Genomic DNA, 23,620 nt, shown 5'->3' with positions numbered 1-23,620 from the left:
TGTATCTGCTGGGCACCTGCTCACAGGGCCAGCTCTGTATTTGCTGGGCACCTGCTCCCCAGGGCCAGCGCTGTATTTGCTGGGCACCTGCTTCTCAGGGCCAGCACTGTATGTGCTGGGCACCTGCTCCACAGGGCCAGCTCTGTATTTACTGGGTACCTGCTCCATAGGGCCAGCTCTGTATTTGCTGGGCACCTGCTCCCCAGGGCCAGCGCTGTATTTGCTGGGCACCTGCTCCACAGGGCCAGCTCTGTATTTACTGCCCCAGAGCCCATCCTGTATTCATTGGGAACCTGCTCCTCAGGCTTGTTACTATTCTTCTGTATTCTGATCTTGCACCTTGTCATTCTGATACCCTGTTGCCGAACCTCGGCTCGCTCTTAGACTCTGCATCTGACTCCTGATTCTGTACCCCGATATTTCTGATACCCTGTTGCCGAACCTCGGCTCGCTCTTAGACTCTGCATCTGACTCCTGATTCTGTACCCCGATATTTCTAATACCCTGTTGCCGAACCCTGCTTGTTTATTAGTCTCCGCCTCTGCGTTCTGAATCTGTACTGTATCTGTCCGTGTGTTACGACCTGGCTTGCCTGACTTCGAGAACTGACCTTACTGTTAGAGGCAGTTCCCAGATCTGTTGGTGACACTCTCTCCTAGGTGTCACTCACGTTCTGTCCTTCCTGCGCTCCGCCTGACTCCTCCCCCGGGAGAGTCCAGGCCTTCGGAAGGAATCTGTATTGCTGCAGTACTTCATACTGTACGGCACTTGTTTCTGAGGCTTAGTCCTCGAGGTATTACTGTTGCACCAGGCACTTACACTACTCAGGTGTTCAGAGGTTAGCGTTATATCGGATTATCGGTGATACTGCAGATCATCGATAATCGGGTATATTCTGAGTTTTCGGTGATACTGCAGTTCACCGGTAATCAGACCCTCTCTCTGCTACACCGATCGTGACAGAACGACAGGCCAAAAGAAACATGGTGACACTTGATGAACGGATTGATGTGTTAACCGCTACTCTTAAGGAGGTTAAGAAAACGGTTGATACATTGCAGACTCAGGTTAACCAACTGACTGAGTCAATTAAGGGTATTTTAAACTCTGTTGCACCAGTGTCACCCCCCTCTGTAATTCAATCTAGAGTACCCTCACCTGGGAAATTCGTAGGGCACCACTCTAGGTTATCTGAATCAGAGAGGACGCGAAGACGTCTAGAGGGTCTTTGCTTCTATTGCAGACAACATGACCATTGGGTACGAAATTGCAGGAAAAAGTCAAGAAAATTTTTTGGGGGGATGGTGAGAGGCCCGAGTTCTAAGGAGTCTGCTGCGCCATCCCCGGGAAATACGGGCTCTGGTGCTAGTTCAGATCCCGACCTCCAGAAACCATGTGTTGGTGTAACTAAACTTATGGTGGGAAATCTGTCGCTTAAATATCACCCCGATTTAGATACCTCCCGTCCGTCTGATAAATCTTTTCCATGTTCACAGTGTAAAGAGGATTTTGTATATTATGCAGATCTCCTCAATCATAGAAAGTCCCACGTACATCCTGCACCACCTATTGTTCCTGAGGAATTGCATTCTGGTGAAAACTCGTATAGGGGAAGTGCGACCTCACTGCGATCAGAGATTAGTTTTGAGGAACAACAGATAGAGAGCTACTATGCGGATAACATTTCCGAACTTTATGAAAGTGATGGCTCTATCTATAGTCATGAATCTGCTGTGCAAGGGTCAAGCTTGCTTATTGCAGCAAATCGAGTTCAGGAGTCTGAAACCGTACAGTCTTCAGCTCCATCATCTGACCAGATTCTAAGTAACAAGAAACCACATTCATGTTCTGAGCATAATTTAGATCTTATCAACCATAGTAGGCCCCACTTTAAGGGATACATATATTCGTGTTCTAAGTGTGGGGACTCTTTTGTACCTGAGGGACGACCTGTGACTAATGGGAAATCTCACACAGGTGAGAAATTATACGTGTGTCCTGTATGTGAGGAGAAACTTCTCAGTCATGGGAAGTCTCACACCAATGAGAACACGTATTCATGTTTTGAGTGTGGGGTCCCTTTTGTACCCGAACTACCGCCTGTAGCTCATGGGAAATCTCACACTGGTGAGAAGTTGTACTGGTGTTCTTTATGTGAGGAAGAACTTCTCAGTCATGGGAAGTCTCACACTGATGGGAAATTACATTAATGTTCTGAGTGTGGGAAATGTTTTAAACATAACACAAATCTTGTCAATCGTAGAGACTCACACTGCGGGGGATAGCTTTATTCATCTCCTGAGTGTGTAAGATGTTTTGTAAATAACACTGAACTTCTCAGTCATTGGAAGTCTCACACCGATGAGAAAACGTATTCATGTTCTGAGTGTGGGAAATGTTTTTCGCCTGATGCACTGGTTGTCACTCATGAGAAATATCGCACCTGTGAGAGCTTGTATTTATGTTCGGGAATGCGAGACATTTAGTGACTGTTACATTTATACCTTGTTCCGAAATTCTGAATCTGACATAGGACGGTCCTCGACTTTGGTATCTGATCAGGTGAAGATGAGATGAGGACGTCTCTATCATTGTCTCCTGGGGCGTGTCCGGAGTCCACGCCTCAGGGGGGGGGTACTGTGAGGAAACGCGGAAAAGCCGCCGTGTGTGCCAAGAGGCAGGCGGCTGACTCCGCGTCCTACGCGGCGGTTTGCTTGCGTCTGGTTGTGTGGTGGAACGCGGAAAAGCCGCCGCATGTCCTGACAGCAAAGCGGCTGTTTGCATGCAGCAGCATGTGCTTGGTGTGGCTGGGTCTGTTAGTGCACCTAGGCAGATGGAGAGCTATGCTCGCGCGGGCCTGAATTCAGGACCTTTATACCTGCAGAGGAAGTGTCAGCTGATCAGGAAGGTCAGCTGATTCCTGCAGGACTCATGATTGGCTGAATGGTTCGGGCGGGGCAGCAGAGTCCAGCAACTATATATTCTGCTGCTTAGTCAGTTGCTGGTTGCCTGTCGTTGCGATCGCTTCGTGGTGGCACGCAGACCCTTAGTCAGATCCGAAAGTGTGCCGGGACCAGCTGAAGCTGTAATCCTACACTTAGCTAGATTCTGTTGATAGTCTAAAGTACTAGTTTGATTGTGATTATCTGTTATGACTTTCTGCCTGTCTGACTACACTGCCTCTGTCTTCTGATCCTGTACTTTGTTTGTCTGTTAGTTGCCGACTTGGCCTTCCCGACCATGAGAACTATCTCTATCGCTAGGAGATAGTTCATGCCTGTATGTGCTGGGCACCTGCTTCACAGGGCCAGCTCTGTATGTGCTGGGCACCTGCTCCATAGGGCCAGCTCTGTATCTGCTGGGCACCTGCTCACAGGGCCAGCTCTGTATTTGCTGGGCACCTGCTCCTCAGGGCCAGCGCTGTATTTGCTGGGCACCTGCTCCTCAGGGCCAGCACTGTATGTGCTGGGCACCTGCTCCACAGGGCCAGCTCTGTATTTACTGGGTACCTGCTCCATAGGGCCAGCTCTGTATTTGCTGGGCACCTGCTTCACAGGGCCAGCTCTGTATGTGCTGGGCACCTGCTCCATAGGGCCAGCTCTGTATCTGCTGGGCACCTGCTCACAGGGCCAGCTCTGTATTTGCTGGGCACCTGCTCCCCAGGGCCAGTGCTGTATTTGCTGGGCACCTGCTCCTCAGGGCCAGCACTGTATGTGCTGGGCACCTGCTCCACAGGGCCAGCTCTGTATTTACTGGGTACCTGCTCCATAGGGCCAGCTCTGTATTTACTGCCCCAGGGCCCATCCTGTATTCATTGGGAACCTGCTCCTCAGGCTTGTTACTATTCTTCTGTATTCTGATCTTGCACCTTGTCATTCTGATACCCTGTTGCCGAACCTCGGCTCGCTCTTAGACTCTGCATCTGACTCCTGATTCTGTACCCCGATATTTCTGATACCCTGTTGCCGAACCTCGGCTCGCTCTTAGACTCTGCATCTGACTCCTGATTCTGTACCCCGATATTTCTGATACCCTGTTGCCGAACCCTGCTTGTTTATTAGTCTCCGCCTCTGCGTTCTGAATCTGTACTGTATCTGTCCGTGTGTTACGACCTGGCTTGCCTGACTTCGAGAACTGACCTTACTGTTAGAGGCAGTTCCCAGATCTGTTGGTGACACTCTCTCCTAGGTGTCACTCACGTTCTGTCCTTCCTGCGCTCCGCCTGACTCCTCCCCCGGGAGAGTGCAGGCCTTCGGAAGGAATCTGTATTGCTGCAGTACTTCATACTGTACGGCACTTGTTTCTGAGGCTTAGTCCTCGAGGTATTACTGTTGCACCAGGCACTTACACTACTCAGGTGTTCAGAGGTTGGCGTTATATCGGATTATCGGTGATACTGCAGATCATCGATAATCGGGTATATTCTGCGTTTTCGGTGATACTGCAGTTCACCGGTAATCAGACCCTCTCTCTGCTACACCGATCGTGACAGTTATATTCCGCTTTAAGCCATCTCTGTCCCCTGTACCTCCTCTGTGCCTCCAGTGTCCCCCTATGTGTCACCTCTGCCCTTTGTACCTGGTTATACAAGTGTAAAAGCCATTTGTTCTTAGATTTTTTTTAAATTGATTTTCTCAAAAACTAAAAGTTCAATTTGAAAATGTTTTGTTTTTATTTGTTCCCATGGAGACAGAGAATCCATGCCGTTCATATCGGCGGGTTGTTCGTAAGTCAGGCGTTTGTAAGTCGGGGACTACCTGTATATAGAATTATATATGTTTTTTAACATTTTGTTTGTAGCGGACGCCAAAACTTCATATACAAGAAGACACAAAGAAATTCAGCAATGCAATCAACTGAAACCTGATATAGTAATATTGTTGCAGCACAAGAGATTGTATACCTTTCAAAATGAATTATAAATACAGAAATATGTCCAAAAGATATATCTTATGTATAGCCTCAGTAAAGCAAATTATGTTTAAGTGCTTTAAGTTTCTGTAACTGGTTCTCTTCTACTTACAATTTTTATTGAAAAAGCCTGCTTCCACTTCACAAATACATGGGTTGTGCTTAAAGGACCACTGTCGTGAAAATCTTAAAATTTAAAATATATGTAAACATACTGTATACAGATAAGAAGTATGTTTTTTCCAGCGTAAAATGAGCCATAAATTACGTTTCTCCTATGTTGCTGTCACTTACAGTAAGTAGTAGAAATCTGACAGAACCTGCAGGTTTTGGACTAGCCCATCTCCTCATGGGGGATTCTCAGGGTTTTCTTTATTTTCAAAAGTACTTAGTGAATGGCAGTTGCTCCGTCCAACTGCCAGAAAAGTGTGCTGTGAGCACAGAGGCTGGCCAGCATCTTTGTATAAATCCTTTTCAGGGAGAGTCTTTATAAAGAATAAAAGCCATCCCGGGGATGCCCCATGAGGGGGTGGGCTAGTCCAAAACCTGACTGTTCTATCAGATTTCTACTAACTACTGTAAGTAACAGCAACATAGGAGAAAAGCAATGTATGGCTCATTTTACTCTGGAAGAAACGTGCTTCTTATTTGTATGGGTTTACATGTATTTTAAATTTTAAGATTTTCGTGACACAGGTCCTTTAACCACTTCAGGATTCGGCTTACGCTTAACTACGCCCCTGAATCCTGAAGTGGATTGCATGGACCCCATGTCAGTTCACGGAGGGTGTCTCCGTGAACAGCCTGCGAGCCGCCGATCGTGGCTCGCAGGGTAAATGTAAACACACGGGGAAGATCGGCGATCCCCGGCCTCTGATTGGCCGGGGACCGCCGGCACCTGATAGGCTGAAGCCTATCCCATCAGGCGCAGGACGGAATTCCGTCCTGCGCCGCTCACAGGGGGAGGTAGAGGGAGGGAAGGGGAAGGCGGCCAGGAAGCGCTGCGGAGGGGGGCTTTGAAGAGAGCCCCCCCCGCAAGCGCAAGCAGCCGGCGGCGATCAGACCCCCCCAGCAGGACATCCCCCTAGTGGGGAAAAAAGGGGGGAAGTCTGATCGGCCTGGCTGCTAGCTGATCGGTGCTGTGGGCTGGAGAGCCCACGCAGCACCGATCAGCAAAACCACCCGGTATCCGGAAGTGGTTAAAGGACACCTGAACTAAGAGAGATATGGAGGCTACCGTATTTATTTCCTTTTAAAGTGGGATTGTCAGCCACAAAATCAAATTCCATTTAAACATTGCACGGTGTTAATAATGCTGCCAGGAACCTCACCCTGCAGTGCAAGTGTTCCAATCTATTCAGAAATGTCTGTGCTGTAATTATCATATCTCAGTTACCCAGACTCTGTTGTTTCGCTGATGCAGAGAATAGTGAGAAAGGAAAGCTTGTCATCTTCCCTCTGACATTCCTGCTCCTCTCTGATTGGACTGAGCACACTACAGTGTGACAGGCTTGGCTGAGACATGATCCTGTGCTCACATGTGGTTAGAATGCAAGCTAGAATGACACAGCAGATTGGAGGATAACTAAGGGAAGAAATTACATCAGGATTTAGCTTCAGACTGTAGGAAAAAGACATGGAGACTGCTAGTTACAGAATTTGCTTTATTTACTATATAACGTTTACTGAAACAAATGTGGACAGTACAATACATCTGTTATGTAAGTAGATCAAGTATTTATCTACTTATATTTTTTTTTTTTCCTGGCATATTATGGCTGACCCTCCGGCTTTAATCAATACAAATTGCCTGGTTTCCTGCTAATCTATTTGGCTGCAGTAGTATCTGGATCACATACCTGAATCAAGAATGTGGTTAATTTGGTCAGACTTTAGTCAGAGACATCTGATCTGCATGATGGTTTAGGGTCTATGGTTAAAAGCATTAGAAAAAGAAAGGATCAACAGGACAGCCTGGTCTTATTTAAAAGTAAATGAATATGGTAGCTTCCATATCCCTCTCAGTTCTGTTGTCATTTAATTTTGACTTCCAAGGCATTATACAGTATTATGATATTGGATGCAATTATATTCACTGCCGATACCACTGTGCCCAGATAGAGCCTAAAGAAACAGAAAGCACAAACAAAACTATAAGGTATGCTCGGAAAAGAAACTTATCAACAACATAGCCAATCTGAAGCCACTCCATAGTGATAGTTTCATGGTCTTGCTTTTTTAAGTGCTTCTGGATAGACACAACTTCATTTCGTATGCTAAGAAGCAGCTCTTGATCACGATTCATCGACAGTGGCTTGTCATAGCTGATATTGTCCTTCTCATAAATTTCTAGTTTTTCTGTAAAAAGAATACAAAATGTGAATATATGTCCTCATTTAAAAAAAAAACACCTTGATCCAGAGCTCCAGGAAAAAAACTCTTATAAGACAACAGTTTGAACTTAAAGTGTACCAGAGCTGGATTAAATTAAAAGATTTAGACATACCTGGGGCTCCCTCCAGCCCCATCCGCATGGGTAGCTCACACGCTGCCGTCCTCAGTCTTCTCCCTCTTCGGTATCGGGACCCATCACTTCTGTTAGTCGCAGCCAGTCTGATGTAAGAGAAGTGCGCTCTTTGCATTTCTCTCCAGCAGCCGCTAGAGACATACATAGAAGTGACGTGAAATGACGGGACCCGATACCGAAAAGGGAGAAAACTGAGGACGGGGCCTCCAGATAAAAGCTAAAAAGAGAGTAAGGTTTAACCCAGTCTCTCTCCAATTCTACCCAATGAGCATGAGGAGATGTCTTTGCCCACTCCCCTACCACTCACTCCACTTATCAGAAATGATAAGCCAGATTGTAAGCTCTGAGGCTAGGGACCCCCAAACCCCCCTAGACCTATCGGCCAACATCACCCCTTGAGGAACCCTTGTTTTTTTATCTGCCCAGATAACCTTCCCTATATTAGATCCAGAATGGACTACAAAAAAATGACCAGGAAATGACCATTAACTGTTTCAAATAATACAGTATGATAACAAAAGTGCATGTCAACGACCCTTATTCAGTTCACTTTTTCTCCTAAGTTTTCTCCTAAGTGATAGTTTCACACCTTCCTTTTAAGTCATCAGCAAGCAAGACAATACTCAGAATAATTTTAACAGTACCTTTTCACATACTTTTTAACAATATTTTAATTGCAAAGTGGTTAAAAAAGTTATTTTGAACAGGAGATGAAACATTATCTCTTAGGAGAAAACGTAGTAGCAAAAATGAATTGAATAAGTGAACTGAATATGTGAAAATATTTTAAATAGGCACTGATAAATCCTAGTGCAGAAGAGAATGTGTCCATGGACAGTGAGACCAGAAACTGTTGTTCTGGTTCTGATACGATGAATTTCTGGTCTGCATCAGACTCCAACCATAGGGCACCACTTCCTCCTTCTGCAGCTTAAACTTTTTTATCCTTTAGATTTTCATACTACAGTTATTATTATTATTGTTTTATAAAGCTCCAACATATTCCATGGTGCTGTACAAAGTAAAAAACAAACATGGGGTACATAGTAATACACACAATGGTGTACACCAATATACAAAATACAGAATTAGGACAAAATACAGAATTGATAATTACAGTGACAAAAGTAACATGATGAATAAAATGTATAACAAATTCCAAAACACAAAAGAGTAAGAGAGCCCTGCCCTTGTGAGCTTACAGTCTAAAGGTATGGGGGACAATTCCCTAGTGTATTCTACATGATGGTGTGCTCCTTTCTTATGACTGCCTCGTACTGGGCCTTCCTAACCAGCCCTAAAATCGCATGATAATGTATCTTTTACAATGTTTGCCTTGCATAACTTTGTCACATTTGTCATCCTTTGTATCATTGTATGTATTTATTGTCCAGCACTGCGTTGGTGCTTTAAAAATACAATAGTATACATTAATCATAGCTAGAGGCAGTGTGTTTTTAGGATATCTAGTACGACTAGGAGTACAACTTGGCCTTAGATCAAAGGGAGAATGGCCTAGGGTTGAACGTATATTGTTTGGCCTTGGACATATGCATCCCAGAATTAGGTATTTTAAGCAGGTATTTAGCTGTAGTTTTAGCAGTATATCCAAGTATATTTTGATGCAAACAGGCTGCATGCGACTGTTTCCTTTGGTATCACACTATTCATCTTCCCACAGGGTTGCTGTTGATAAATGGCTGCCTTACAACCTTCTTAGGATCTTATGGAAAGACTATTTCCAAGCCTGTTCCCTCAACATCTGAATTTGATCCATTTCTTTTGCGACTGTATGACAATAGGCCCAATGCACTAATTAGTGGTAATATTGCCATGCAGAGCTAGAACATGGCAATACTACTGGTACTACTGCAGCAGTGTACTGTGAGTTACGCTATTAGCCCGATCTCAAGTAACACAAGTGCTTGTAACATGTGTTACTAAACGTAGGTCAGGCTACAAGCGTAACTCGCGGTACACTGCCGCAGTAGGACCGGTAATATTGCCATGCGCTGTCTTCATATGGCAATATTACCGCTAGTTACTGCATCAGGTCCAGTATATTGAATTTCTAGATAGCATCAGCTCTTTTTGCTTTTGCTTTTTGTGTTTCAGATAGTAAGCTGAGGTAGCTGTGCACAATTAGTAACAAAAAAGAAACAAACAAACAAAAAAAACACTGAATGCTTTGACTTCCTTCTATTCTTTGTACAGTACTGACACCAACAAGATGGCAGATAATGTCACATTTATGTGAGATGTACCTTAGGTAAACATTTGTTTGAATACTAACATTTTACTTTCTGAGCAGTGTTTTATGGATACATTAAAGGGGCACTATTGCTAACTGACTGGAAACTTGGCTGCAACAAGGTATTTTTGAAGAAAACGAGAAGGGAAAAAATGTTTACAAAAACAGATCCATTTGAAACGGATCCGATATGGAACGGACAAGTGTGGACCTAACCTCAGACAGGCTTTTCTCTATAAACACATGCAGGTTGTGCATAGCGTGGATTTCTCCTGTGCAAGAGTTCAGGTCCGCTTTAACTTTTAGATTGCCAGCTGTTTTTAAGTGAAAAACTACACACCAGTGCCATCTGTGTTTGAATTGTGTTTATTTAATGTCTTGCCCAGTTCTACATGTGCCAAAGTCCACCTTAACCAGTAGGGATGTCATTGAGGTGCAAATAAGTTTGAAATGATTGTGAATTATGCAAATTATTATTATTATAGAGAATTATGCTAGTTATTATGAAAATCAGTTGTAAAATGGACCAATCAAATTTTGCAGTGAAAACATTTGATTGGTCCATTTTCACGCTGCATAGCTTTGCAGCAACATTTGGATAATTCTGCATCATCTTAGAATGATGTAGAAAGTTGGCACTGAGACAAGACTGTAATAATAAACACAACCTGTATGTGCGCTCCTCACTTTTAAAGTATAAGCTTGATGCAAGCGGTAAAGCGATCAATGCTGGTCTGTGCTGGGTCAGCCAGGCTATGTGGTGAGAGGCTTTATTGATCATTTGGTGGTGGAGCACAGGGTGCTGATGTCGGAGAGTGGGAGCACTGGTGTAACGGAGCGGTTTTGAACCATACAGTATTACACTATTGGAGGTTTTTTGTCTCTTGTGTTTGCATGGCTTGCTGAGGAAAAAAGCCTGGGACATCGAGTGAATACTGGCTTGTCCAGAAGCGTGTTTGGCTGATCCTGAGAAGGGCAGCTGTGGAATCTGGTGAGCGTATACTATTTCTATAATATTCTGGAACCGTTGGAGGTCACCTATGTACTGAATAAGTTTCGTGGAAGAACCCTGTGGACTTATATCTGATTTTAACATCAGAGACATTTATATATAGTCTTTATTCAAGTTTACCCCTTTTTGTATTATCGTGTTTATGTAATGATTGAGCATAACCCTAACTGCTTACTGTAGAGCGCCCTGTTTTTACTTTTTTGTACTGAGACAAGACTATTTGGGAAATTCCTTTTTGACATCTGTAGCTCAGATATATTGGGAAACAAAAACATCTGTAGACGTCCATTGTAGGCGGGAGTATTTTTGCGCCAAAATGCCTTTACATGTCTATGGCATTTGGCTGTGAAAACAAGAACACCTATAGATGTCTGCTGCAGTCTAAAGGATGCCACACACCATACAATTTTTAAATATCTGTTCAATTTAAGAATTGCAATCAATTTTTCTGACTGATTGTAACATTTCAAAAATATGACCAATGTACCACACACCTATGTTCAATTTTCCCCCCAATTATGACAAAAATGATTGGATACTCTGACAAAATTGCTAGGGTGTGTATATTAATAAATTGACAATCTAACACACACCGTACAATCTTTAGAAAGATTGAAGAAAAATATCTGGCATTCTGGATTGATAAAAATCGAAGAAAACGGGAAATCCGATCGGATTTTTCAGTCGAATGAAAAAAAGCTTGCGATTTTTTTAGAGAATCCGATCGTTTTTATCGAATTACTGTAAAATCAGATCATTTTATTGTATCGTGTGTGGCCACCTTAAGGGTTAATTAGATCAGTTGTTCAACTTTCTTTTCTGATGTATTATATCTAAAGATTTTGTACATTTTTATAGCTACATCTTCAAACAAACTGAACTCACGTCAAATTAAGAGTATACTTACCCACTAAAAGTTAGACGTAAGTTTTGTGAATAATGAAACCTCGTAAGAGAGATGCATGGTAGCATTAGAGAAAGATTGATAGAATAGGGATTCAAAAGTATGGCTACCTTGGACAGGAAGTTTACCACTTTATATAACACCCAAGTTTTGAGCTTGATATTACATGTTTTTAAGCGTAATTGTTGTTCCCCTTACCAGTGCTGCTCTGTGTTTGATCATCCATCTCTGAACTATCTTCCCTGGGTGCCACAAACTGTACCCAACTCTTCAGGCAAACGAGGAGGGACATTTTTCCAAAGACCAATTTCTTCAGCCACTTAGGAACAGTTGGATAAAGATTCTGACTGTGGATTATTCGGACCATCAAAATGCTCTCCATTATGCTGATAACCATCATTATCAAGCATATTATGAAGTACACACCTACAGATATAGGAAATTAAATATAAATATTAGTTTTCCTTAAAAATATTGGTTTTAAAGGAATTCCACTTTTGCTGAGATAAACTAAGCGGGTCCAAAACAATTCCATTACTGCTTCTTTCTATGCCAGCAAACCCCTGACCCAGGTCTGAACAATGAGGGACTTTGTCAGCCACCTAATATCATGCTGGCTCCCCTGGGATCCTTTATTTGCTGCTGCTTGCACCCAGGGCCGGTTTAAGCAACAATGGGGCCCCAGGGCAAAATAAACCTGGGGGGCCCCCCCTACATATACCCCGGAACAAAAATCGGCATTAGGGGACCTTTTTTGCAGCTGCTATAGTCAGGGTGTGAAGTCCCAATTGGTCAGAGCTCCACATTCTGGCTATCCCAGCCTGCATGGGGGACAAGGGGTTAAAAGGTTTCAGGAGGGGGGACCCCACATAATTTAAAAACAAAAAATTCCCACACTCTAAGCATAAAAAAAAATTGGTAAAATAGGAAAAAATGCCAGGGATCTTCATGCAGCCATATTGCGGCTGTATAGCGATGCCTGGCCAAAGCGCTGTGGCTGCATATAGACCCCCTGGAAACCCCGTCAGGAAATTTATTGCGCTTTCGTTTGATGCATGTAAAATTACACTACCGTTAGGTTTGCTACTAAAAGTGACATTTACCGCATTTAAAAGTATACTTTTTTCCTTCAAAACTTTAGAATTGATTTTCTCAAAAACTATAAGGTCTTTTTAAAAAATTGTTTTTTTCCTCTTATACCTAATGACCTCCTTAACATATCCTGCAAATTTAGGGTTTCTAGCATTTAAGGTGAATTTGCTATTAACAATTAAAGTCGGCAGGTTTTTAAATGTGTATTTTTTTTCCTTTGAAACTTTAAAATCGATTTTCTCAAAAACTATAAGGCCGATTTGAATTTTTTTTCCTCTTGTAGCCACTGGGGGCCCCTACAAGCTCTGGGGCCCTGAGGCAGCTGTCTCCTTTGCTGCTATGGTAGCGCCGGCCCTGCTTGCACCCTGCCAACTAAGACTGCACAGGCATGGTTCACTTTGGCTCCAGACAACACTATGCGGATTGTTTACACAAGCTGCAGTACCAGCTTGAAGCTGTAGCATTGAATTAGTGGTGCTGATCTGGCTTAACAGACACCACTTCTTTGACAGTCCCTGATATGAGGACCTCACTGTTTTAAAAACCTCCAACCTTAAAATATATGCTACACAAAAAGCCCCTGGTGCTGGAGATGAAAAACAGAACAGGCATCCTATATGCACCTCTGGTGGTGCTGCCTATGGCTAGACCCCCTTCTTAAAATAAATTGACAGTATATCATTAACTTTATGTCAACCCCATGTAAAAGTCGACCCCAATATTTTGCCCTTTTAAGCTGGAAATTTTTACTGGCTCAAATATGTCCCAGTGACATGATTGGGAGCCAATGGAGGGGCATGAATGCACGTGAGCCACTCTGAACAGGGATAAGGTCCCAGTGGTGGAATAGGTATGCACATTCTGCTGCATTACCACTCCATATCGGCAGGGAGCAAGAGAGAGAGGTGGGCATCGGACATGGTGAGATAGGGGGATCCCCCAGCAGACCCCTGAAGCATGTTTTAACCTCCCTGGTGGTGCATTTCTGTTTGTAATTATGAGTCAGAAGTGGTACATTTTTTTCAACAATTTTTCAATTCTTAAAGCGGAATAAAACTCAGCATTTCTTCTTTGCTCTAAAAAATTATTTATTATATACAACCAGCATTTTTTTTTACCAGATCAGCATTCAAAGGGTTACACGCAGGGCTGGAAAGTTCGGTGCTCTAAATGTGGATGATTCCGAAGTGTAGATTATGTTATCTTGTGTATACTTAAATGTATCACGTGAGGAATGTGACACATTCTCTGACTGTGCAGGAGCTGGTGGACACAGACAGAGACTCAAAGCATTTCTGAATTCAATACATTATGAATAAAACCAGTTATTAATCAAATACAAAGTCAGCTCACAAAGCAAAAAACTGTACTTTTGGGAATGTATAATTTCTAAATGAATAATAATACTTATGCACAAATGCAAATATGATAACCATATGGCATATAAAAAGTAGGAAAACATGTTTTTATTGAATATTATGTCAGAGTTTTATACCGCTTTAAGTTATAACTCACCAAAATATGCTACATTAACCTCCCTGGCGGTAAGCCCGAGCTGAGCTCGGGCTATGCCGCGCAGGGGGGGATCTCAGCCCCTGGTGGGGCGATTTTCATTTTGTAAATTGCTGTGCGCGCAGCCAGAACTTTGCTAGCCGCGCGCACAGCTTGATCGCCGCCGCTCTGCGGCGATCGGCCGCACGCAGTGGCTGAAGAGGGCCCCCCCCCCGCCAGAGCCCTGCGCTGCCCGGATCAATGAGTTCCGGGCAGCGCTATGGGCTGGATCGTGTGTCCCTGACGTCAGGACGTCGGCTGACGTCCATGACGTCATCCCAATCGTCGCCATGGCGACAGGAGAAGCCAAACAGGGGAACACGTTATATACGCGTTCCCCTGTTTGCTATAGATGCCGGCGACGATCGGACTAGAGGGCCACATGTGCCCTCTAGTGGTGTTTCATGTAGCTACCACTCTGGTAGCTTTACATGAAACATTGAAAAAAAAATAAAAAAAAATTGGAATTCTGCAATTTTTGCAGAAAAAATTAACCGCCAAGGAGGATAAAAGCCTGATAGACATTCTGCATATAGATAAAAGACTACAACACAAATTTGGTGAATTAATAACATTTGTGAATAAACCGAAAAAATTGTGAAACTGTACAAATAAGGCAGACAGAGAGTAGTCAAAATGCAGGCCAAAGTTGGTGCAGGTGGCAGGCAGAGAGTAGTCCAAATCCAGGCAGAAATTGGTGCAGGCGGCAGGCAGAGAGTAGTCCAAATCCAGGCCGAGGTCGGTGCAGGCAGCAGAATATATATAATATATGTAAATACATATATATGTATATACATGTATATACATATGCATATACATATACAGTGCTGCCCATAATTATTCATACCCCTGGCAAATTTTGACTTAAAGTTACTTTTATGCAACCAGCAAGTCATTTTTTAAGATCAAAAGACGATGTACAAGAGGCATTACTGTGGAAAAAAAATTCTCAGCTATTATTTACATTTGAGCAAAAAGTGTCCAGTCAAAAAATATGTATGCCCTTCACAAACTGCCACAGTCTGTGGGAAAATCCAAAGTTCTATACCATTCCAAATAGTCCAAGCTGTTCTAGAGCATCCTAATTACCCTGATTAATTGGAAACCGCTGTTTTAATCAACTCAACAAGTGAGAAACAGCAGCTCTCTGCAGTTGGTTTGTGGACTGTCATGGCTAAGACAAAGGAGCTCAGTGAGGACCTGCGGCTGTGCTTTGTGGCTGTTCACAAGTCAGGAAAGGGCTATAAGGACATTTCTAAATGTTTTCAAGTTCCAGTGGCTAATAATAAGTATTATTAAAAAATGCAAGATGTTCTGTACTATGGGAAATCTCAGAGGACGTGGTCGGAAGCCAAAAGTGACACCTGTGCTGGCCAGGAGGATAGTGAGAGAGGTGAAAAAGAATCCAAGGATCACCACCAAGGCCTTCCTGGTGAATCTGGGCTCTGCTAGTGGCAATGTCTCAAGGCAGACAATCCAACGGACACTGCACATTGCTGGGTTCCATGGATGCAGACCAAGGAGGACGTCACTTCTCCAGATAAGGCACACAAAATTCGCTTGGCCTTTGCAAATGCTAATCTGGACAAAGAAGAAGACTTCTGGTCTTCTGCATTATGGCCACATGAAACAAAAATTGAATTGTTTGGTCACGATGTTTCCTTCATTTGGCATAAAAAAGGAGAAGCCTTCAACCCAAAGAACACCATCCCCACTGTCAAACATGGTGGTGGGAACCTGATGCTTGGGGGGTGTTTTTTAACCAATGGACCATGGAACCTAATCACAGTAAATGGCACCATGAAAAAAGAGTGATGCATGAGGAGTCTCAACGACAACATCAGGCAGTCTGCAGAGGCCTTTTGCTCCAGTGGACATTTCAGCATGACAATGACCCAAAACACACAGCAAAAGTGGTGAAGAAATGGTTAGCAGACAACATTAATGTTTTTGAGTGGCCCAGCCAGAGTCCTGACTTGAATCCAATTGAGAATCTCTGGAGGGAGCTAAAGATCAGGGTGATGGCAAGAAGACCCTCCAACCTGAAAGATTTGGAGCTTATTGCTAAAGATGAATGGGCAAAAATACCTGTGGAGGCATGCAAAAGCTGGTCTGCAAATATAGGAAGCATTTGATTGCTATAATAGGCTTTTCTATTGATTATTGAGAAGGGTATGAATGATTCTGGACTGGACACTTTTTTCTGAAATCTAAATAAATATTCCATTTTACATCAAAAAATGACTTGCTGGTTGAAGAAAAGTAACTTTAAGTTAAAATTTGCCAGGGGTATGAATAATTATGGGCAGCACTGTATATGTATATTTATATACTTGTACATGTATTATTATTTAGTATTTATATAGCGCCAACATCTTACGCAGTGCTGTACAGAGGATATAGTCTTGTCACTAACTGTCCCTCAGAGGAGCTCACAATCTAATCCCTACCATAGTATGTATTGTGTAGTGTATTTTATTGTAGTCTAGGGCCAATTTAGGGGAAGCCAATTAACTTATCTGTATGTTTTTGGGATGTGGGAGGAAACCGGAGTGCCCAGAGGAAACCCACACAGACACGGGGAGAACATACAAACTCCTTGCAGATGTTGACCAGGCTGGGATTCAAACCAGGGACCCAGCGCTGCAAGGCGAAAGCGTTAACCACTACACAACCGTAGTCTCTAATTCAAAAGACTTTAATCTCTCGAATTAGAGCCAAGGATACATGGTAAATATATATATACGCATAGCAGAACAGTTATACGCAAAACGGTTCAGGTCAACTTTAAATTTAGTCCCCCCCCACCGACGTCATGCCACCACTGCCACACTGATTGGCCGCCGAATAGAGGACAGAGGGGATCCCAGCGGCCTGGGAAGAGGTATGATATGAGGAAAACTGTGCACGAAGCTCTTTTGGCCAGCCCGACCTAAGCACAGGCTTACTGCTCTCAGCTCACAAATCTGAGCCCGTGCTCAGGTCGGGATTACCACCAGGGGGGGTTAATGGGGGTGGCAGCATATAATAGCTATTCTGGTTAAAAAGATCAGGCAGCACCCTTTCACAGCATCTCGGCTAGAAGTCAGAAATTTAGGGCTGACTCGTGGATAAGGTGACCCCCAAACGTTTCTTTATTGATTCAGACTTTAACCTCTCGAATTAGAGAGATTAGAATAAAAATTGATAGCTAAACATTGACAGAAGAAGAAAGTGCACTATTTTAGATTTGATTAAACAAAGTACCTAGCCTCCTAGGTCTGGCTTAGTGATGGTGGTAGAACCATTCACCTGGCAGTAAATGCAAACAGTACGGGCCTATACTTTCCCATAGGGCCATCCTTTGACCCTTCACCCTGAAGTCGGGTGAGACAGGACAGCCAATCCGAGGTGATTTCCACCCAGGCCACTCTCCCCATAAAAGGCATGATCCCGGTGGCCATTTTCACTCTGCCTGTAGTCAGTGTAGGGAGAGGAGCTGCTGCTGAAGACACAGGGACAGTGTTAGATAGACTGTATTGTAATATTTTGCTGTGTGGCTGGGCCAGGGTCCCATTGATCCTAGAGCCAGCCCTGCCAAAAAAAATTGATGGAAGTATAATCTGCTTCACCTCAAAACTGAGGGAAACAAACTCAAATCAATTCACACATTTTAGGCAAAAGCAGATTATGAGCTTATGTTGTAATTCCAGGTTGAGCTCACCCACCTATTAGAGCTGTCCCATTTGCTGGCAGTTGATCTGAAGCAATGATGAGGAAAACTGAGTAGCCTAGAAGAAGAGTAATCTTAAATGAAACTCTTTCTCCACTCTCTGGGGGAAGGTAAAATCCCACAATATCCATAAATATGAGGAACATACTGGGCAGAATTAGATTTATAACATAGAATGTGGATCTTCTTTTGATCACAATCTGTCATTAAAAAACATAAACAAAGCAGGGAATTAGACAACCATGTATGCATTTGTTCCATACTGACACATTGCATGACTTTTCAGTATCAATTACAATATTGTGTAGATTTGTTGGTACACCTTTATTTTATACATGATGTCATGATGTATCCAAGATGAAGTGGAATTTTATGAGCTGACACCAAATCCAAATTTTATTTTTGGAGCTCTTTGCATTTTCAAGTCTGACTTGAAAACATGAAGAGAAAATGAAAAGTCAGCACCTTTAATCTATATACAATAGGGGTATTTAGACTGGGAACAGGACTGCAGGATCTTCGTAGTAGTGATGGAAAAATGCTGTAATGATGAATGAATTGCGAATTAATGTTCGCAACATTTTCCACAAATGTTCATGAAATGAATGTTCGCGGTGGACTCCACTGACATTAATGGCAGGCAAACAATTAAAACCTTAAGGGCATATTTGCAGCCACAATATCCTATACAATAAAATGCAAATGTCGCCGCGTCCATCCGTGTGTCAGTGCTATTTAGCACTGCGCATGTGCAGGGACAGACTCTGAGACACTGCCGAGAGTCGGGGGAGGACGGGGCCAGAAGGGGCCGGCGTGTGTGTGCGCGGCATGCCTGCGGACAACGGGCACGCATGCGCGTCACGTGAGTGCACCACATGCGCGCGGCAGGCATGCGTCATGTGCGCGCACACGCCGGAAAATGTCTGAAAATTCAGGTCTGAAAATGTGGCATTTACCTGCCTAATAAATTGTTGGTTGCAGCCACTATCGCAGAGGCCTGAAAAATTGGGCATTTACCTGGCAAGAAAATTTAAGTGGCATTCACTGTAGCAGAGGTCTGACAAATTGGGCATTTATGAGCCTAACAAATGTTTAACATAACAGAGTCAGTCAAGTAGGACCATATTTTGTACTGGTGGTGGAGCACAGCTTTCAACTGGATTTGTAATTTGTGTCTTAACCCCCTTACGACCACGTCATGCCAGTTGGTGTGAACATGGCGGCTCCCCCACAACCGCATAATGCCAATTGGCGTCAAGTCCTGGGGCGGAATTTTATAGGAGATCTCCGCTTGAATGGCGGAGCTCCGTTACATCATCAGGCTCCCAGTGGTGATCACCGCTAGGAGACTGTTAGATGGCAAAACTGCTGTCTATTTTCATTGTACAGCACTGTGATCTAAGGCAGCGTTGTATTGGGGACAGCAGTGACACTCGGCAGTCCTCCTGGGAGGCTCACAGAGCGATCATCTCTCATAGTCTGATGTCTATGGGATTGGCTGCCTGGGGGAGGGAGGGGAATAATCAAATAAATAAAAAAAATAGTAGAATTTATTTAAAAAATTAAATATAAAAATAAATAAATAAACAAAATACATTTATATAAAAAAACAACAGTCTGCAGCAGCGATCAGAGCCCACCAACAGAACGCTCTGTTGGTGGGCAGAAAAGGGGGGGTATTTGTGTTCTCCTTTCTAGTGTTCTGCAGTGAGCTCTAAAAGCTGCAGTGGCCTGAAGTGTAAAAAGTAGCCTAGTCACTAGGTGGGTGTAAGCCTATGGTCCTTAAAAGGTTAAGACACACTTTCATCCTTTGAGATCCATCATTTTTATAAATGTGAGATAGCCCACACTGGATTTTCCGGTAGCAGGAAAAAAAAGGTGCCGGCTGAGGGCGGACAAAAAGGGTCGCCGCCATAGACTCTAATGCAATTATCGTTACTATGGCAAAAAAAAGCTGAAAAAAGGGCGCTGCGATAAATATCGTTAACAACATTAGAACATTAAAGTTTTTGAAGTACATTATCATTTTAGAAGCTTGCAACATTTTCGTTTTCATCATATTATTTTGTTTGTATGTACAGATTTTACGTTATCCAATATATTATCATTTCTATGTGTAAAAGGGTGTTTCTGCAGAGGGAGTGGTTAGTCTTAAGCACCACCAGGGGAGGGTTCATGTGAGAGTAGGGTTGGGTTAAGCTGTATTGTTGAATTACATAATGATTTTTAATGTTAATATCTTTTCGTTATTATTTCTTATCTGTTTTTCCAATGGTATTTATTTTAACCAAGTTTGAACACGATGTTTATTGTTAGCAGATTAAGTTTTCCCTTTTTTCACCGCACCCTTTTTTAATGCACACGATTTTCCTTTCAACTTAAATGCACATTGTTTTTTGGAAAAAGTTAATGTGAACCCAACAATTGAAATGAAGCCTTTTCACTCGTCTCTTACAGTGAGGGATAAAAGTTTTTTATACATGCATTTTGACATAACATAATAACCAACAAATTTAGTGTAATTTTGATATATTGTTAAGGTAGGTCCCTATACTACGTAGATGTTGGTAATAATGTCTAACGATACACTCAGATAGCCTAAAGCCTCGTATACACATACAAGGACTGTTTCCTAGCGGGGTGAGTGGGAGAACAATGCTCTACAGAGTTGCTTGGACATCGAATGTCACTAAAGATCCAGCATGCCAGATCTTTAAATGGCCTTGGGGGTGTTACTGTACACATGTTAGATTCTCATCGGAGACAGTCTTTATCAGCCTGGCCAAGTTTAAAAGTTTGTGTATGTAGCTTAAAGCGAAATATAACCCTGCATTTCAACTTTGCTCTAAAACATTATTTACAGTATATTATATGCAACCAGCATTTTTTTTTACTAGACCAGCATTGGAAGGGTTACACAGGGCTTTAAAGTCCCTGGAGATTTTTGCAGACTCATCCGAACTTGAGTTAGATACTTTTTGTTTACACAAATGTATCTAAGTGTTTATTGTGACTCATCTCTCTCACGGAGAAGAAGTTGGAGGACAGCCAAAGAGTGTGTAACATTTCTAAATATATACATATAACTAAATAGAATGTAACTATCTGAACGTCTGCTCGGAACTTAAAACCTCTGTGTTTAACTCTTCCAATGCTGGTCTAGTAAAAAAAAAAATGCTTTTTGCATATAATATGCTGTAAATAATGTTTTAGAGCAAAGTTGAAATGCAGGGTTATATTCCGCTTTAAGATGACTTTGAATGATGTCTTCCAAACAGAATTTAAAGCTATGCACACCCACTAGACTCCGTGAAGGCAAGTAATTAAGATAGACCATCTCAGATGAGAATCTAGTGTGTGTATGGAGCCCTTAAACTTTGCCTAAAGATATGGAATGCCAGATCTTCAGCAATGTCTGACACCCAACCAATGCCTGTCCAAGTGTCTATTGCTCTCCTCTTCATCCTTATAGAAGACACTCCATCATGAACTGCACATTGTCCCTCCTCCATAGCACAGAGCACATTGCTAGCCTACATGCGAACAATGCATCTGTGCAGCCTCGTGCCACAAACTATTGCCCAAGGGATCAATCCCTGATCCTTGCAGCCAATAGTAATCTGAAATGTGTCTTAGGAGACCCTGAATCAGGATTACCATCATTATTTGTATACCTTGCATATTTAATATATTGTACTCCAGTGAATACTGTTTTCAGGAGTGTGTTAGATAATACTGCTGTAGATTTAAAGACCATTTTAAATGTCAATAGTTTTTTTTTCTAAAAAGGTAGATAATATTCATAGCCTTAGATTTTGAGAGTTGTACAACCTTTTTCAGATTTAGCTAACTCAGTAACAAAATGTACTCACAAAGTACTTGGTTTCTGAAAAACGCATAACTCCATCGTCTAGAAATTCTTGCCGTTTTGTAAATGCTTTGACAAGGTCCCATTCTCCATCATTATCATAATACGATTCAGGCACTTCAAGTGAACTTACATTATTCAAAAAGTCAACGGTAACATCCTCCACTAAAAAAAAACAAAAAGCAGATATTGAATGTGCTTATTAATAATAACAAGTCCACGTTTTCTTTTAAAGAAAAATCTTTACTTTAATGGAGAAGGGTTAGAGTTGGAAAATGTTTCAAAGAGTGGTGGAAACATCAGCAGGGAAAACATTCTTGTATAATGAGGCAGAGTCGGGCAACACATTTTTAATTCCTGTCCGTGGTGCATCTTGCTTTCATACTAAAGCTATAAAGCCCCGTGGTGGTCCCAAGGACAGGAAGTGAGGTAAAATCTCTGCAATGGGTATACAGATGACAATAACAAATTCCCCAAATTTTGAACTCTTTCAACCACCATTGCGGGATTAAGGTTAGGCACCACCAGGGGAGGTGAAGATTAGGTATCACAATAGGGAAGTGTTAGGTTTTAAGCACCACCGGGGGGGGGGGGGGGGAGGGTTAGATTTAGGCACCATCGGGGGAAGGGGGTTTTTAGGGTTAGGCACCACTAGGGGGGGTCTTAGGGTTAGGCACCATCAGGGAAAAGTTCTGTGTGAGGGTTCTTTGGCCTCTCTGGGTGCCGGCTCCATTCATCCATCGGCTGCTGCTGCTCCACTGAAGCAGGGACACCTTTGGATCAGCACCTCCATGATGCCATCCGCTAGTCCGGAAGTAAGATCACCTTGGCCAGCAATGTCAGATGTCAGCAATCAGGATCCTCAGGAGCATCAGCCATTACTGCAGGTTTCTTTCATGAAGGACTGGGTCATCACTGCTGAACCTTTGCCTCCCTCTGTCCGCTGCCCCCCCTCCCCCCTCGATGTTTCGTTAGAGATGACAGATGATTGCTAAGTGTGATTGGAGGCACCATAGTATGGCAGCCTTCAACTCTTGGCTTTAGACATTCAAACATTATCCCCCCATCCTTCCAGAACCTGTATGAGCCAAAACCAATTCCAGGTACAACCCCCCATATGTACTTGGTGAAATAAATGATTCTGATTCTGAGGAGAGTAGGGAGAAGGTAGGCCATAATAATCACTTTTCTTGGCTATATTACTTTTCTTGGCTGCATCCCGCACCCTTAAATAACCCAAAAATAAAAAAATCCTGCTATATCAGATGCCCTGTTATAGCCGAAAAAACTTTCAGTTATATCATGCGCCTTCTTATAGCCGAAAAAAAATCTTGGCTATATCCAGTATCCTTTTTCAGCCCCCCAAAAATCTCAGTTATAACTAGTGCCCTTCTATAGCCAAAAAAAAATTGTCTATATCAAGCACCCTTTTATACCCGAAATCTTGGCTATATCAGGCGCCCTTTTTTCTAGGTGCCCTTTTCAAATGAATGCGACCAGATGTGCTTGTGGAATGGACCAGTAATCTGACCACTGTCTTTCTCATTCTTTAATCGTAAATCTTTCTGCGTCACTAATCTAGAAGAGAGCCAGGGGTCAGCCAGGATTCAGTTTCCTCTTAGGCTGCTCTCTCTCTTTAGTATTTTGGCCATCTGTGTATGCTCTTCTTTTGGTCTCTGTCTCCCCCACTATTGTGCCTTTACACAGTGATTTTACAGTGGGGGAGAGTAGACCAAAAGAAGCTGCACGGTATTGGTGTTGATCGTAATCTGCTAATTATGATTATTCAAAA

General features: G+C 42.8%; 2 protein-coding genes across 2 annotated transcripts in view; one reads left to right on the top strand and one right to left on the bottom strand.

Annotated features, from left to right (window-relative positions):
- Positions 1–23,620, top strand: part of LOC137521478 (uncharacterized) — a 165,354-nt gene that overhangs the window by 117,180 nt on the left and 24,554 nt on the right. The window lies entirely within an intron of this gene.
- Positions 6,537–23,620, bottom strand: part of LOC137522154 (5-hydroxytryptamine receptor 3A-like) — a 28,567-nt gene continuing 11,483 nt past the window's right edge. The window contains exons 3-6 of the mRNA XM_068242185.1: positions 21,833–21,993; positions 17,956–18,160; positions 11,804–12,031; positions 6,537–7,269 (exon numbers count right to left, since the gene is read on the bottom strand). Coding sequence (XP_068098286.1) covers positions 7,004–7,269; positions 11,804–12,031; positions 17,956–18,160; positions 21,833–21,993 — 860 coding nt within the window. The 3' untranslated portion in view covers positions 6,537–7,003. The remainder of the gene's footprint in view (positions 7,270–11,803; positions 12,032–17,955; positions 18,161–21,832; positions 21,994–23,620) is intronic.

Source organism: Hyperolius riggenbachi, chromosome 6, assembly GCF_040937935.1.
Source record: "Hyperolius riggenbachi isolate aHypRig1 chromosome 6, aHypRig1.pri, whole genome shotgun sequence".
NCBI classification, from domain to species: Eukaryota; Metazoa; Chordata; class Amphibia; order Anura; family Hyperoliidae; genus Hyperolius; species Hyperolius riggenbachi.
The sequence above is the reverse complement of the archived record's forward strand: the minus strand, read 5'-3'. Positions and strand labels throughout refer to the sequence as shown.